This window comes from Anoplopoma fimbria, chromosome 17 (assembly GCF_027596085.1).
Source record: "Anoplopoma fimbria isolate UVic2021 breed Golden Eagle Sablefish chromosome 17, Afim_UVic_2022, whole genome shotgun sequence".
In the NCBI taxonomy this organism is placed as follows: domain Eukaryota; kingdom Metazoa; phylum Chordata; class Actinopteri; order Perciformes; family Anoplopomatidae; genus Anoplopoma; species Anoplopoma fimbria.
Window position 1 is genome coordinate 27854381 of NC_072465.1, and position 16909 is coordinate 27871289.

The following is a 16909-nucleotide window of genomic DNA, read 5'->3' on the forward strand; positions in this document are numbered from 1 at the left end:
CCTTTTAGGGTTCCCTTCCAGGGAGAAAACATGATGAAATGCCCTCTAGGATTCCCTTCCAGTGGAAAAAAAATGAAGTGAAATTCCTTGTGGAGAAAATGACAAAAGGCCCTAAAGAGTTCCCTTCCCATGATGGCAAAAATGGATGCCCTAAAGGTTCCCTTCCAGTGGCGGAAATGGGAATTGCCTTTTAGGGTTCCCTTCCAGTGGAAAAAGAATGGACTAGGTGGACTTAAGGATTCCCTTCCAGTGGAGACAATATGATGAAAGGCCATCTAGGCTACTTTCTGCATACTGGTAGTTTCCTGCTGCTCATCCAGATCAATACTGCTGCAATCAGTCATGCTGGCAGGCCAGGAACTAGAGAACTTTACTCCAAACATTACACAGACACAAAAGGTTAGAATTCACCTCAAGTGGATCCTTAGAAAACAGGTAGGCAGGTAAGTAGGCAGACAGGCAGGTGCAGGTCCAGGTAAAGGAGTTAGGGGGGGCGGGTCTTTAAGGCCTGCAGCAGGAGGTTTATGGATTACTGATTACTGAGTGAGATATGAAAGCTGTCAAAGGTCACAGACAGTCGCAAAGACGACGACTGACTGAATATACAAACAACCTTCAACAGCACACCTGTCCGGCTGCATGAAAAGAAACAATCTGCTTCAGGAAACAAGAAACCTTCAACTAAAAAGAGGATTAAGATGAAGAGTTAACCAGGAATTAAACACTCAACAAACACACAGTGAGTTTCAGTTTCACTAATCCTACATCAAGGTTTAAGAGCCGCAACATTGACGAGGATTCAAATGAAAACAAATCTGTTTCCACATGTTCTTTTCTGAGGGATACATTTTCACTCAGGTGTTTAAGGCACAAACTGATAATCTACTTGGAAAAGTGAATATAAATGAACCAGAGAATGAGGGCAGTAGGCGAAGGAGTCAGGAACAAGTGAAGACAGATCAGGTTTTGGTGAAACAGATGAAAACATTCATAGGTAACACACAGGTGAGTGATGAACAGTCGCTTTTTGACTGTGATGGAAGATAATCAGGTGAAGGTGAGTCCGTCCGCTTAGAGCAGATCTGTGACAACATAAAACACACTCGGTTGATTCTTCTGGAAGTTTTCAGGTTTTTCTGCTCGTTCTTCTGCTGGTTCTCCTCCAGGTTTCACTTTGTTGGTTCTTCTGTTGGTTCTTTTGCTGTTTCTCCTCCAGGTGTCACTCTGTTGGTTATTCTGCAGGTTTCCCTCTGTAGGTTCTCCTGCTGGTTCTCCTCCAGGTTTAACTCTGCTGGTTCTTCTGCTGGTTCTCCTCCAGGTTTCCCTCTGTTGGTTCTCCTGCAGCTTCTTCTGCTGCTTTTATGCCAGGTTTGGCTTGGTTGGTTCTTCTGTTGGTTCTCCTCAAGGTTGCACTCTGTTGGTTCTCTTGCTGTTTTTCTTCCAGGTTTAACCCTGTTGGTTTTTCTTCTGGTTCCCCTTAAGGTTTCCCTGTGTTGGTTCTTCTTGGTTCTCCTTCAGGTTTCACTTAGTTGGTTCTTCAGTGGAAACTCCTCAAGGTATCACTCAGTTGGTTCTTCTGTTGGTTCTCCTGCTGGTTCTTCTGCTGGTTCTCCTCCAAGTTCACTCTGCTGGTTCTCCTCCAGGTTTCCCTTCAGTTCCCTTGGTTCTTCTGCTGGTTCTGCTAATGGTTTCACTGTGTTGGTTCTCCTGGAAGTTCTCCTGCAGCTTCTCCTCCAGGTTTCACTCTGTTGGTTTTTCTTGGTTCTCTCCAGGTTTCACCATGTTGGTTCCATAGTTGAAACTCCTATTGGTATCACTCCGTTGGTTCTTCTGCAGGTTCCGCTTAAGGTTTCACTCTGCTGGTTCTCCTGCTGGTTCTTCTTCTGGTTCTCTCAGCTGTGGCCATGCTGGGAAGAACAGGAACCTTCTGTGGACGTTGCAGGTTTGAGCTCCAGCAGTCCCGTCACTCCTTTTCCTCCCCTCCCCCTCCCCCTGAGCTCTTCAGACTCCATTACCCAGCAGGCAGTGAGAGCAGGAAGTACAGGAAGGGGCAGGATGCGGTGCCGATGAACTCAGCTCAGATCAACCGAATCTTAAAGGTGAGTACGATCTGTAATTCAGGGTGTCGATCCAACAACCAGTCAACCTACTGATCTCTCCCTCTTCTGTTACCAGGCCAACGAATATAGCCACACCCTCCCCAGAGGCCCTGCCTCCCATGGTGTTCTTGGTTTCCACAGCAACATGCTGCCATCCAACCATCCCAGCGAGGACCGCCGGAGCAGCGCCACCTGCCTGCCGGGCCGTGGCGGCGTGCTGTTTGGCGTGTTTGATGGCCACGCTGGGACGGCGTGCGCTCATGCCGTCAGCCAGAGGCTCTTCTACTACATCGCCGTGGCAACGCTTCCATTGAGGATGCTGGCAGAGCTCGAACGGGCGGTGGAAGAAGAACGGGCCATACCACCGCTACTGGAGTGGCACAAACACCCCCAAGACCACTACTGCCCCGACGGAGGAGCGATCTCCTTCCACAGCCTCAGAAACTACTGGCAGGAGAGACTGGCTGATGAAGACGAAGAGGAGGAAGAGGAGGAGGAGGTAGGGATGGCCAATCTAAACATTTTCTAAACTATTTGAGAACGACGGTTCACCAATGAACACTAATTACTTATTAGTAAAGCAATACTAGCACGTTGCCGTAGAAGGCTACTTCTTTAAGCTCGTACACCAGACAATGAAAGCAGGGTTTAATTTGCTTTTAAAACATTTGACAGCAACATTTCTGGAACTATTTATTGAATAGAAAATTGTTCAATTTTGAGTATCATATATTAAGGATACTAGAAACTGAAATAAAAGAACATTCTCACATAAGAATCAAATGCTTTCGTGGTTGTCTCGTGGCCCGTTGAGTTGTGATCCCTCAGTTATTTGACAGGAAGCCATCGCAGCTTTAAAGCAATCACATGTTGTGATGTCATCATGTCTCCTTTCTGATTGGCTGCAGGACGGCTGCAGGGTGACGTCAGCGCTGGTCAACGCTTTCCGTCGCCTGGACTACGACCTGTCTGTGGAGGCCCAGGTCCACCTGTCCATGTCTTCACCCAGGTCTTCATTCAACTCCTTCTGCTCTGATTCAAACTCCTTCACTGTCACAGTTTCTATCAAAAAAGTTAAAGCTACATGCGTTTAATTAACAAGGACAGGTTTGAGTTTTTAAAGTCTATCTGAACGAAACATAATAGGTTTGTGTGTTTATGTAAAGAGTTGTTGGTGAGAGTATGAGTCTTCAACAGTTTGAGTTAGTCAAAACCAAACTCTGTATATAAGAAGTGGACGTAGTCATCGTGACGTCAACCATTGGTTGGTGGACTGATGTTATGAAGCCTCAAGTTCAGCGATTTAACCGTCCCCATCTTGGATTACGGCCGTCCCCATGTTTTTTTGTGCAAACGATGAACGGGAGTTATCATATTTGGAATATGGAGGTCTGTTTGACTCTAAATGGAGCATCATTTACTAAATGAACATCATGCTGTATTGAAGAAGACTTGAAACTACAGATTGAGACCATAAACTCATGTTTACAATGTTTACTGAGGGAATAAATCAAGAGAGAAGTAGAGTCATTTTCTCATAGACTTCTATACAACCAGAGGAGTCGCCCCCTGCTGGACACTAGAGAGAATGCAAGTTTTAAAATACTCCACATTGGCTTCACTCGTCAGAACTACAGTTTGCTGCCTGACAAGAACATACAGAGATATAAGTTGGTGTGTTCTTCATTTAGAGAGGTGGACAGTAAAATAAACTTGGTTCCCTCCGGCTACTGAATCCACTCTTTTCATTGGCTGCTTTCAGCTTTAGTCACCAGGTGTATCATCACTCTCTGTCCACAGACGGGTGTCTCTCCCTGGGGAGGCGTCGTCTCCCCCTTCCCCCCTCCGGGTGGCACTGTCCGGCTGCACGGCGTGCATCGCCCACGTCTCCAAGGGTGTCCTGCACGTGGCCAACCTGGGTGACAGCCGGGCCGTCCTGGGCGTCAAGGAGCCCAACGGGAGCTGGTCGGCGGTCAGCCTCACCAACGACCACAACGCACAGAACCCGGACGAGCTGCAAAGGATTCTGGGGGAGCACCCGCCTTCAGAGCAGAGGACTGTGGTCCGCCACGACCGTCTACTGGGTCTGCTGCTGCCCTTCAGGGCGTTCGGCGACGTCCGCTTCAAATGGAGTGCGGAGATGCTCAGTCGTGTCTACGAAACGCGGCCGGACGTCCTGTCTTTGGTCAGCGAGGCAGTTCGGTCACAGCCGCCGCACTACCTGACCCCGCCTTACCTGAGCGCCCAGCCGGAGGTCATTCTGCACCGCATCAGACCCGCTGACAAGTTCCTGGTCCTGGCGACTGACGGACTCTGGGAGCTGATGCACCGACAGACGGTCGTCCAGCTGGTGGGGGAACAGATAACAGGTAAGAGAGCTGAGATCCTCACTAAGTCACACTTCAACTGCTTTCATTATTTACACTTCAACTGCTTTCATTATTTATACTTAAATTACCAGTGCATATGCTTTTATCATTTACACTTCAACTGCTTTCATTACTTATACTTCAACTGCCAGTTCAATTGCTTTCATTATTTACTTTTCAACTGCCAGTCCAACTGCTTTAAATATTAACACTTAAACTACTTCAACTCCTCTAATTATTTACTTTTCAACTGCCAGTTAGACTGCTTTAAATATTAACCCGTCAACTGCCACTTCAACTGCTTTCATTATTTACTCTTCACCTACCGGTTCAACTGCTTTTATCATTTACACTTAAGCTGTGTAAAAGTGTATAAAGTGTACCGTTACAGCAGTTGAAGCGTGAATGACGACAGCAGGTGAATTGTTAATGATAAAAGCAGTTGAAGTGTAAATTATGACAGTGGGTGAAGCGTTAATGATGAAAGCAGGAACATTTTTGATGATAAAAGCAGTTGAACTGGCAGTTTAAGTGTAAATGGTGACAGCAGGTGAAGTGTCATAATGAAAGCAGTTTGAGTGTAAATGATGACAGCGCAATTGAAGCGTAAACTATGAAAGCAGTTGAAGTGAAAATGATAACAGCAGTGTGAACAGTGGAAGTGGTTTATTGCTGTACAGGCCTTCAGCAGCAGAGACCCATAATTCCCGGCTTGGGCATGACGCTGGGCAGCCTGCAGCACCTCCTGCTGGAGAGGAAGGGGCGGGTTCTGTCGGTGCTGGAGGACCAGAACGCCGCCACCCACCTGCTCCGTCACGCCCTGGGGGATGATGGGTATGGAGCGGTGGCACCAAACCGTCTGGCCAAGATGCTGAGTCTGCCGGCAGAGCTGGCCAGGAGGTACCGCGATGACATCACCATCACCGTCATCCACCTGAACGAGCCCGACCTTTAATCGGGAGTTTACCTGCTCGGTAACCAGGCAGGTGACAAATTAGTAACTCGTGTTTCTACTCTGAAGTTTTGTTGTTGTTTGACCTTAAATAATAAAGTTTTGGTTGAAGTTTAAGTTCTTTATTCCTGTCATTTGCACAACAACAAAATGTTTACATCTCAGAAGGAAACATGCGATCAGTTTACCAGTTCTGATGCAGTGTTTCAGATTAAAGGCCCCTCAGACCCTCACAGGTGTTTCCAGTTTTGTGTCTGATTTGACCAATCAGGTTGAAGCTCTACTGGGATTTATACAATGTCATCATGTAGTTCATTATAAAGTTGTAAACAAACAGCAGAACCCTAGAAGCCCTGGATTTTGTTGCACACAATACTTGCCCGTGTATACAAATGATATTGCGTGCATTAAAAAAGGAAAGTGAATGCTCCACAATTTAACTCTCTTAAAGAAGGCATTCCGCATAAAGAATACTTTTACTTTTGATACTTTAGTACATTTTGCTAGTAATTGGGAATCTTGACCATAAGACGATTCAAAACTGAAATAATGCCTTTATTTTATTTATTTATCTTGTCTGCATTTATTATTAATCTGTTTGTTTACTTGTTATTTATTAACCTGGAATCTAAAAATGATTTCTTATAATTTGTTGAAATATATTAAATGTTGCAGGGAAAGTAAAAATGATATACTGTATAAAATATAAATATATCTCATATCAAACAATATTTTCTGCCTGACATGAAAGTGAATGGAAATAATGATTTGAATGTGTTTATTGCTGACAAGACAGCAAAACCTTTCTGATGAAACAAAAAAATTGTTTATGGTGAAAGTGAATACAAATCAAGTTTTTAAATAAACTCAGATTTTTTTTTCAAATCTAAATGTCTGAACTCTGAGTTCATCGGCTGTTTGTCCACTTCAGTTTCCGGGCAGGACTTGTGCTTTTTAACCTTGTTTCCACATCGTGTGCATCGATCTCCAGATTCAGAATAATAAAAGTTTATTTTCTTATCGTTTCATGGTGGTGACGTTCTAAAGCACAAATAAAAACAAACACCTAGGAAAAACCTGCGGGAAATTGAATGAATGCAGAAAAAAATCCAGACAGAGTGCATCACTCACAAATATCAGATATTCTTTTTGTGTATATATACACATTGTTTTTAAGCCGATTGTTGCATATTACACCTTTTTAAAAGACACTTTGCGGACGTGAAGCGGCCATATTTGTTTTAGTCTGATAAAAGATAAGAGCAGATAAATCAGTCGTAGTTACAACTATATGTGAATGCTGTTTACAAGTCAAATAAATCAATAACAATAACTTCTTTCTGTTCCCATTCTTCAGTCTGTAGGCTTATTTTTGTGAAGTCCTGTTTGTAAATAAGCTTTGCACATTTATCAGCAGTCAGGTAGAAGTAGCCTTGTCACGGTTGCAGCCACGCCAGCAGTACAAAGAGAAAGAAAAAGTGTTTTACCGTAAATCAATGATGACAAAAAAATCAAGAAGAAATTCAAGAAACAAAAAGGCGTGTGTTCTCCTGTAGGTTTAATCTCGGGGTTAAGGCAAAGAGCAGGTAATAAACGATTAACTGCAATCAGAAAGCAGTATTCTCAGTGAGCATTATATAAAAAGGACACAGCAGTGACTTCAAAATAAAATTTAATAAAGGCTTTTACAAAATCAACCAATCAGCTGACACCTTTATCAGCCGGCCTCCTCACAGCTCACAGAGCTCAATCTTTGGACGATACACAAAACAGGCCACGCCCAGAAATTCTAATGAGAATGAACAGGAAGTCAAACAGGAATGAAAAGGATCAAACAGCGTCCCTCCTCTCAGACCTGATGAACGGAAGTGAAACTGACTTGTCCGTGTCGACCAATAGGAGAGGAGGATATTAAAAAAAGGTCCAAAGTCCACTCCGATTGGTGGCGTCGTTGGTGAGTCACCGTCGGGGGGGCAGGGCCAGCGGCAGTGTGGCGATGGCGGACGCCGGGAACAGGTTGTGGTAGGTCGGCAAAGGGACGTAAGCCGCGGTGATCATCTTACCTAAAACAACAGGTGAGACATCAGAGCTGCTCTCTGATTGGTCCACAGCACAGAGCACAGGTTTCACGTGAAAAGATCTCTTACCAGCAAAGTAGCGTCCGTGTAGAGCGTTGACGGCGGCCATGGCGGCAGGGATTGACGGACACTTGACGTAAACGTTTCCCTGTAAACAAGCAGAGGTCAAAGGTCGCACATTACAGGTTTAAGTATGACAGAAACAAACAGTGAGGTCAGAGGACTAACGGTGAGGTCAGAGGACTAACGGTGAGGTCAGAGGACTAACAGTGAGGTCAGAGGTCACATGTACCTCAGCAGAGTTCTTGTCAATGTAGATGTGAACGACTCCTCCGTGTTTGTTACACTCCTCTATGACATCATGCTGGATATCCATCTCCCAACCAGGAGCGTCCTCACTGAAACCCACAATGATGCATTGAGTGTTAGTGAAAACATTTTAAATAAAGTTTACAAACCAGCAATTATTTGTGAACCAACATGTGAGGCTGAGTTTGATTAATAGTTAATCAGTTTAAACGTACTGATTTTAGGCTCATTTATAGATGCAACACAATATATAAAATAAAAATATATAATTAGAAATCATTAGAGAAATTAAACTAAACATTACAAAGCAGACAGTATAAATACTACTACTACTATAAACAGCATACAGCACAATAAACATATACAACTATAAAGTCATAATAATTATTTGTTTGTATTGTCAGAAATATGATCTAGTACATAATGTAATAAAACAGTATAACAGAGTATATTAAAGAGAATATAATGAAAGCAGTAGTCATTTATAAATAGTGTATTAGACAGGTGTAGAGACAGACAGACAGGTGTAGAGAGACAGGTGTAGAGAGAGACAGGTGTAGAGGCAGACAGGTGTAGAGGCAGACAGGTGTAGAGAGTGTAGAGACAGGTGTAGAGACAGACAGGTGTAGAGACACAGGTGTAGAGACACAGGTGTAGAGGCAGACAGGTATAGAGGCAGACAGGTGTAGAGGCAGACAGGTGTAGAGACAGACAGGTGTAGAGGCAGACAGGTGGAGAGACAGACAGGTGTAGAGACAGACAGGTGGAGAGAGACAGGTGTAGAGACACAGGTGTAGAGGCAGACAGGTGTAGAGACAGACAGGTGTAGAGACACAGGTGTAGAGGCAGACAGGTGTAGAGGCAGACAGGTGTAGAGACAGACAGGTGTAGAGACACAGGTGTAGAGACACAGGTGTAGAGACACAGGTGTAGAGGCAGACAGGTATAGAGGCAGACAGGTGTAGAGACAGACAGGTGTAGAGGCAGACAGGTGGAGAGACAGACGGGTGTAGAGACAGACAGGTGGAGAGAGACAGGTGTACTCACCTCTTGGGGTTGAACATGTTGGACAGCTGGAAGCAGTGTGTGGCGATCGGCTGAACGGGAAGACTATGAGCACCTTGGTTCATGTTGAGACTTGGATTCATGGCAGCTGAAACACACAATTAAAACTTTATTTAAATCCATTGTATTACATTACACACATACAGGACTCCCACATTAACATCTTACTGCTGCAAGTCTATTTATATTAGATTTTATATACATTATATACATTTTTTTGTTGTTGTAAATTTCAGTTATTCCGTAGTTAATCTACATGTACTTTGTGTTTCCATGGTGATTAAATCCCGGATGCGTGTGCACGTGAGCGTACCTGACACCGCAGCCATGGCTCCGATAGCGATTGCTCCACTCATCTGCAGAGCCTGCTGAGCAGCGGGAGGCATCTGTAGACCAGTACCTGCTCACAGGTGAAGCGCACACACACAGACAAGATTGAAGGTGGATGTTGCAGGTGGATGTTGAAAGGCGGATGCTTTGTATATGATTGAGTGTCTCACCCTCGGCGAGCCGGGCCATCAGCTGCAGGCGTCCGGTGGTGCTGAGGTCGAAGCCGGTGCGTTCCAGCTCGTCGCTGTCGAGGAACGTGTTGAAGGCGTCGCTGCGCTCCGTCACGTTACCCACCTTCATGGGTCGACCTGCCAGCTCGAAGCCGTTCAGCTGATCCAGAGCTTTCTTAGCACACTCTGCATCCGCAAACTGAAAGACAGACAGGTCAGAGAGACAGACAGACAGGTCAGAGAGGGTCATAGAGGCATATAGGTCAGACAGTGTGAGGCAAAGGGACAGGTGAGGTGAAGATACAGCATGAGACAAAGGGACAGGTGAGGTGAAGATACAGGTGTATGCAGGTGTTTTGAACAACATCAACAACAACAGGAACTTGGTAGTTTATCAGCTGATGAAGACACTTTAAAAACACACAGAGACTCCTCTCGAAGACATCTTGAGACATCACACCAGATTATGAAACACGGTTATTAGGATTAGTGTCTCTATTTGCTGACATTTTATAGATCAATAGATGAGAAGACAAGAAGAAGATCAATAATCGGCGATTGAAGGTGAGGCTGATGAAGACAACAACAAATTAAACAAAACTCACAGTGATGAAGCCGTAGCCTTTAGAGTGTCCTGTATCACTGTCCATCATCAGCTGGATGCTCTCAATCTGTGAAGACATAAAACACACAAACCACCGGTCACACTCTGAGACTTTACATGGGCTTGTGTGCGTGTGTGTATGTGGATGTGTGTGTGTGTGTGTGTGTGTGTGTCTCTGTGTGCCCTACCCGTCCAAACGGCTCAAAGATTCCCCTCAGCATCTCCTCGGTGATGTTGAAGTGCAGAGAGCCGACGTACAGCCTCATCGGTCCAGATGTTCCCTTCTGCAGGTTGCTGGCTGCTGCCGCTGCTGCTGCTGCTCGGTTCTTTTCTGCCTGCACGCACAAACACACACTTGAATCAAACTTTATTTGTATTGCGGTATAAATACAGTTACATACATGAGAACTGACCTCTGCAATCAACCCATCTTAAGCATTTAGGAGCAGCGGGCTGCTGTGAAACTTGGGGTTCATTGTCTTGTTCTGAACACTTTGACATGTCACCGTACGGCCAACACCGGGATTAAAGGACGACTAGCTCCACCCACTGAGTGACAGCCGCCCTGGGGCCCACGCACGCACACACACACACGCACACACACACACGCACAACACACACACACACAGTTCAGCATGCACTCAGCGTGTGATGTGATGAAAGGTGATTGATGAGATGAACTTGAAGAAGGAGATTTGCTCCACTAAATCAGCATGTAGGTATTTCAGTGTATGTGTGTGTTTGTGTGTGTGTGTTTACCTGGGAGGCCTGTACGATGATGGGAACTCCCAGCAGCCTTTGCCCCGTCAGCCCAATGGCCAGAGGAACTGAGGTGGTCTCCACAAACTCGATGTAGGCAATGCCCTTCGACTTGCGGGAGTTCCTGTCCGAGATCATCCTTACATCCCGAACCTGCGGAGGCACAAAAGCAGCCGTTACCTCCGGCAACCGCCATCAACACAGCAAATCGTCCGCCATCCTACTGGATCATGTGCATTTAGTGGCTCTTGTGTTATATGTCATTTTTAAACCATCTCTGCTGCTGGTGAGTTCAAAGACACAATAACATCTAAGTAAATGAGTCATCTGTCCAACAGAACGCTGCAGTGACAGCAAACTTTTTTTCTGAAGCTGATGCAGAAGTGTCTTAAAACCTGCATTCTCTCTACTGACCATCAGGGGGCGACTCCTCTGGTTGTATAGAAGTCTATGAGAAAATGACTCTACTTCTCTCTTGATTTATTCCCTCAGTAAACATTGTAAACATGAGTTTATGGTCTCAATCTCTAGTTTCAAGTCTTCTTCAATACAGCATGATGTTCATTTAGTAAATGATGCTCCATTTAGAGTCAAACAGACCATTCCACTAAGGCACTGTATATAGATGAATGACAATGAAAGTCACTCTGGTTGTTTGTTATGTACACCGGATATCTAGATCACATGTTAAAATCCATCCAAAATGGGCAATACAGCGAGGGGCTTTAATTGTGAAGCAGCTGTGTTTACCTTCCCCACAGCAGAGAAGAAATCCTCCAGGTCTCGGGGTCGTATCCTGGCTGCCAGCTGCATACAGAACACCGTCCGGGCATCCCGCTCCTCTGGAGTCAGGTTATCTATGGGCTTCCTGCAGAAACAAACAAACCCACAGAACAATCAGTCTCACAAAAGTCTCTGCATGCTTATCTGTCGCTCATAAACATAAAACTCGAAAACTCACCTGATGGGACTCTTCTCCTTCCTGACGGGACTCTTACTCTTTGACCGCCTACGGCTGAAAACACAAATAGAGACACAGTCAGAGGTTCTGCTGAACTGTATATATATATATAAATATTAATCTATATTTATATATATATAAATATTAATCTATATTTATCTTACAGACAGGCTTGTATTTGTTTTTTCATCACTTAATACCAAATAGGGCTTTACCAAATGTTTTTTTTTTTTTTTTTTTTCACATTTAAGGCTTCGGATGTTAAAAAAGATTTTTGTTATTATGGTTGTGTTATTGTAATTCATGGTGCTGTTAGATTGCTGCCCCGTTAACAAAGCACCCCTCATTTGTGTGCGGCAGGTGGGGGAGGATACAATTTTGGGACCTCAGTAAAATTGTTTTTTTAAAGGCTAAACGCCTTTAAATATGGATTAAAGCAGAATATTTTGTTACATTAGGTGTGAATTTTGGATTTTTTTTTACAACACATGACTTGGAAATAATCCTACACAGGAATCTAATTCTAAAAATAATAATAGTGTAGCCTGACTTTTATCAGAAGCTGTGCAGAAATACTTGGCTTAAACAAAATAAAAAGACATAATAAATAATAAAAATATGCAGAGAATTTGAAAGTTGATTTGGAATTCAATTGTCAAAGTTATGAATGAAGTTTAAAAGCTTTAAACTATTCTGTAGAGCCCTGATAAAAAACTCCTCTCTTCCTCCATTTGTTTTCATTAATTCTGTAAAATAAACAGTCATGTCACGTTTTAAAAAAAATATGTTTAAACACTTCCTCAATAAAAGTTTGCATGAGTACGAGCTTCCTGTGCTGACATCAGACTACAGTTACTCACTGCTGGTGGTCTCTGTAGCGCCCCCCCCTCTCTCTGCTGCTGCGACGCTCTCTGCTACGACTTCTTCTCTTGTCTCTGCTGCGGCTGGGTTTACGCTCTCGACTGCGGCTGCGCTTCCTTTCACGGCTGCGCTTCCTTTCACGGCTGCGGCTGCGCTTCTTCCTGTTAAGACACAGCAGCCAATCAGAGCGCGGCCTGACAGCGAAAGTGTACTGATACACACACACAGTACTGATACACACACACACCCACCCATAGAGTGTACACACACACACCCACAGAGTGTACACACACACACACTACTGATACACACACACACACAGACTGTACACCACCACAGAGTACTGATACACACACACCACCACAGAGTACACACCCACTACTGAAACACCCACACACAAATACACACCCACCACTGAAACACCCACCCACCCACCCACACACACACACACACACACACACACACACACACACACACACACACACACACACACACACACACACACACACACACACACACACACACACACACACACACACACACACACACACACACACACACACACACACACACACACACACACACACACACACACACACATCACACAGTGTGTGTTTACCTCTTGGTGCGTTCCTCCTGTCCGTTGGGGCTTTGGTTCTTTGAGTCCTCCTAAGGTCGACAGAGAACAGCATGAGGAGGGCACATCTAAAACGGTCTGTTCTTAATCCAAATATATATTAAAATAGTAAAAACACAACCCTGATATTCAAATATGAAAATAAATATTTGATTGTGGGTGGGGGAAATATTATGGCGGCTCGCTGTCTTCTGACCGACTAGACTGTAAATAAGAAGTGGACGTAGTCGTCGTGACGTCACCCATTGGTTTGAGGACGTTTTGAAACCTTGAGTTTGGCAATTTTCCCGCCGCCATCTTGGATTACGTACGTCGCCATGTTGTTTTTTTGCAACCGATGATCGGAAGTGACCATATTCAGAATGTGGAAGAGTGACGTAGACACTCTGTATACGTCTCTGGTAGAGACCTGTCAATCACAATGTAGCCCCGCCCTAAAGCATCCCCTGCTTTATGGTCTGTTTGACTCTAAATGGAGCATCATTTACTAAATGAACATCATGCTGTATTGAAGAAGACTTGAAACTAGAGATTGAGACCATAAACTCATGTTTACAATGGTTACTGAGGGAATAAATCAAGAGAGAAGTAGAGTCATTTTCTGGGACTCCTCTGAAGGGCCCTGAAGCAAATGGGAGTCTAAAGTCACTCAACTAACAAAAGGTCGAACCCTTCACACTAAAGCCAGACCAGGTCAGACCAGACTAGATCAGGTCAGACCAGAATAGGCGACAGTTACCGAAGATCCACAGTCATGTTACCATGGGGACCATAGCACAGTTACTAGCTTCCCGTTTGTGACAGACCACACTGGCAGGGGAGTAGAGGTGAGAAATCAACAACCGTCCTCATCATCATCATGATGTGGTTCTACGTGAGCTGTGAGGACCAGTAGAGACCTGACGGGACCACGTACAGATGTGGTTCTATGTGAGTCTCACCTTTCTGTACGGAGCCTCCAGCATCGCCTCGATGTCCAGGTCGTCTGCCATCCTGCTGCTGGTCTGCAAACAAACACAAAAACAAATTGAATACTTTGACTAAAGTTGATAGTGCTTCACTACAAATAGCTTTATGTATTCTGAGTTCTTTGCTTCTTATAGTACTTTGACTAAAAGTACTTCAATACAGATAGTTTAATGTATAATAAGATATAATGTATTCTGAGTTCTTTGGATCTTATAGTACTTTAACTAAAGTAAATAGTACTTCAATATAAATAGCTTTTTGTAGTATTTGTACCTTGATACTCATTATACTTTGACTAGTACTTCAATACAGATGGTTTAATGTATTCTGAGTACTTTGCTTCTTATAGTACTTTGACTAAAAGTACTTCAATGCAAATAGCTGTTTGTAGTATTTGTACCTTGATACTCACAATACTTTGACTGAAGTTAAAAGTACCTCAATACAAATAGCTTCTAGTATTCTGAGGTATTTGCTTCTTATAGTACTTTGACTAAAAGTACTTCAATATAGATTGTTTAATGTAGTATTTGTACCTTGATACTCAATACTTTGACTGAAGTTGATAGTACTTCAATACAAATAGTTTTATGTATTCTGAGTTCTTTGCATCTTATAGTACTTTAATATAAATAGCTTTTTGTAGTATTTGTACCTTGATACTCATTATACTTTGACTGAAGTTAAAAGTACTTCAATACAAATACTTTATAGTATTCTGAGTACTTTGCTTCTCATAATACTTTTGCTAAATATTATAGTACTTCAATACAGATTTAGATTGTTTAATGTAGTATTTGTACCTTGATACTCAATACTTTGACTGAAGTTAATAGTACTTCAATACAGATAGTTTAATGTATTCTGAGTTCTTTGCTTCTTATAGTACTAAAAATACTTCAATATAAATAGTTAATGTAGTATTTGTACCTTGATACTCAATACTTTGACTTTTTGTATTCTAAGTACTTTGCTTCTCACAATACTTTTGCTAAATATTATAGTACTTCAATATAGATAGTTTAATGTAGTATTTGTACCTTGATACTCATTATACTTTGACTAAATATTATAGTACTTTAATACAGAGAGTTTAATGTATTCTGAGTTCTTTGCTTCTTATAGTACTTTGACTAAAAGTACTTCAATATAGATAGTTTAATGTAGTATTTGTACCTTGATACTCACAATACTTTGACTAGTACTTTAATACAAATAGTTTTATGTATTCTGAGTACTTTGCTTCTCACAATACTTTGACTAAATCTTAAAGTACTTCAATACAAATACCTTGTTATGTTCTGAGTACTTTGATATTCAGAATACTTTGACTAAAGTTAAAAGTACTTCAATACAGATAGCTCAATGTATTCTGAGTACTTTCTTCTTATAGTACTTTAACTAAAAATACTTCAATATAAATAGCTTTTTGTAGTATTTGTACCTTGATACTCAATACTTTGACTGAAGTTGATAGTACTTCAATACAAATAGCTTCTAGTATTTTAAGTACCTTGATACTCACAATACTTTTGCTAAATATTATAGTACTTCAATACAAATAGTTTAATGTATAATAAGATATAATGTATTCTGAGTTCTTTGCTTCTTATAGTACTTTAACTAAAGTAAATAGTACTTCAATATAAATAGCTTTTTGTAGTATTTGTACCTTGATACTCACAATACTTTGACTGAAGTTAAAAGTACTTCAATACAAATAGCTTCTAGTATTCCGAGTTATTTGCTTCTTATAGTACTTTAAAGTAAATAGTACTTCAATATAGAGTTTAATGTAGTATTTGTACCTTGATACTCAATACTTTGACATTTTGTATTCTAAGTACTTTGCTTCTCACAATACTTTTGCTAAATATTATAGTACTTTAATACAGATAGTTTAATGTATTCTGAGTTCTTTGCATCTTATAGTACTTTCACTAAAGTAAATAGTACTTCAATATAAATAGCTTTTTGTAGTATTTGTACCTTGATACTCACAATACTTTGACTAAAGTTAATAGTATTTCAATACAGATAGTTTAATGTATTCTGAGTTCTTTGCTTCTTCTAATACTTTAACTAAAAGTACTTCAATGCAAATAGCTTTTTGTAGTATTTGTACCTTGATACTCACAATACTCTGACTAAATCTAAAAGTACTTCAATACAAATAGCTTGTTATGTTCTGAGTACTTTGATACTCATAATACTTTGACTAGTACTTTAATACAGATAGTTTCATGTATTATTTGTACTTTCTTCTCATTGTACTTTGACTAAAGTAACACGAGACGCAGTAGCTTAGTCTCACAGCTAACAGCTAGCTGCTAACAGCTAACAGCTAGCTGCTAACAGCTAACGTTAGCCGCTAGCTGTTAGCTGTTAGCTGTTAGCCGCTAGCTCTTAGCCGCTAGCCTCCAGCTCGGCGGGACTCGGGCATCGGCCGTGCCGGCGGAGCTGCGGCCCGGGGGCAGAGCGGGCTCTTACCTGGACGCACAGCGGGCTCGGACGGGCGTCTCGAGGGGGCCGTGGACTCACGTTCGCTTCTCGATGTTCGTCCTCTCGACGACGCACACACACCGCGCTCCAAATGGCGCTGAAGGAACCGCGCAGATATCGCGAGATCTCAGAACGCGAGATAATAACAAAGCAGGCCGCAGCTACGGAAGCCCGTTTCTGCCATACGAGATAGTTAATGATTATTATAGTTAATTATTATTATTATTATTATTATTATTATTAT

General features: G+C 42.5%; 2 protein-coding genes across 2 annotated transcripts; one reads left to right on the forward strand and one right to left on the reverse strand.

The window, feature by feature from the left end:
* Positions 1-556: 556 nt before the first annotated feature.
* LOC129106418 (pyruvate dehydrogenase [acetyl-transferring]-phosphatase 1, mitochondrial-like) lies at positions 557-5423 on the forward strand. The gene is made up of 6 exons (XM_054617809.1): positions 557-739; positions 1837-2099; positions 2176-2598; positions 3008-3108; positions 3900-4468; positions 5149-5423. The coding sequence occupies exons 2-6, from the start codon at positions 1905-1907 to the stop codon at positions 5421-5423; spliced, it is 1563 nt and encodes a 520-aa protein (XP_054473784.1). The 5' UTR covers positions 557-739; positions 1837-1904.
* Positions 5424-7075: 1652 nt separating this feature from the next.
* On the reverse strand, positions 7076-16788 carry LOC129105280 (RNA-binding protein 39-like). Its single transcript, XM_054616217.1, has 15 exons — positions 16654-16788; positions 14136-14198; positions 13177-13226; positions 12557-12718; positions 11697-11750; positions 11486-11603; positions 10736-10888; positions 10165-10311; positions 9978-10043; positions 9373-9571; positions 9186-9272; positions 8855-8960; positions 7791-7896; positions 7568-7646; positions 7076-7483 (listed from the first exon to the last, which is right to left on the reverse strand). Exons 2-15 carry the CDS (start codon positions 14184-14186, stop codon positions 7380-7382), a joined length of 1482 nt encoding a protein of 493 aa, XP_054472192.1. The 5' UTR covers positions 14187-14198; positions 16654-16788; the 3' UTR covers positions 7076-7379.
* Positions 16789-16909: the final 121 nt, after the last annotated feature.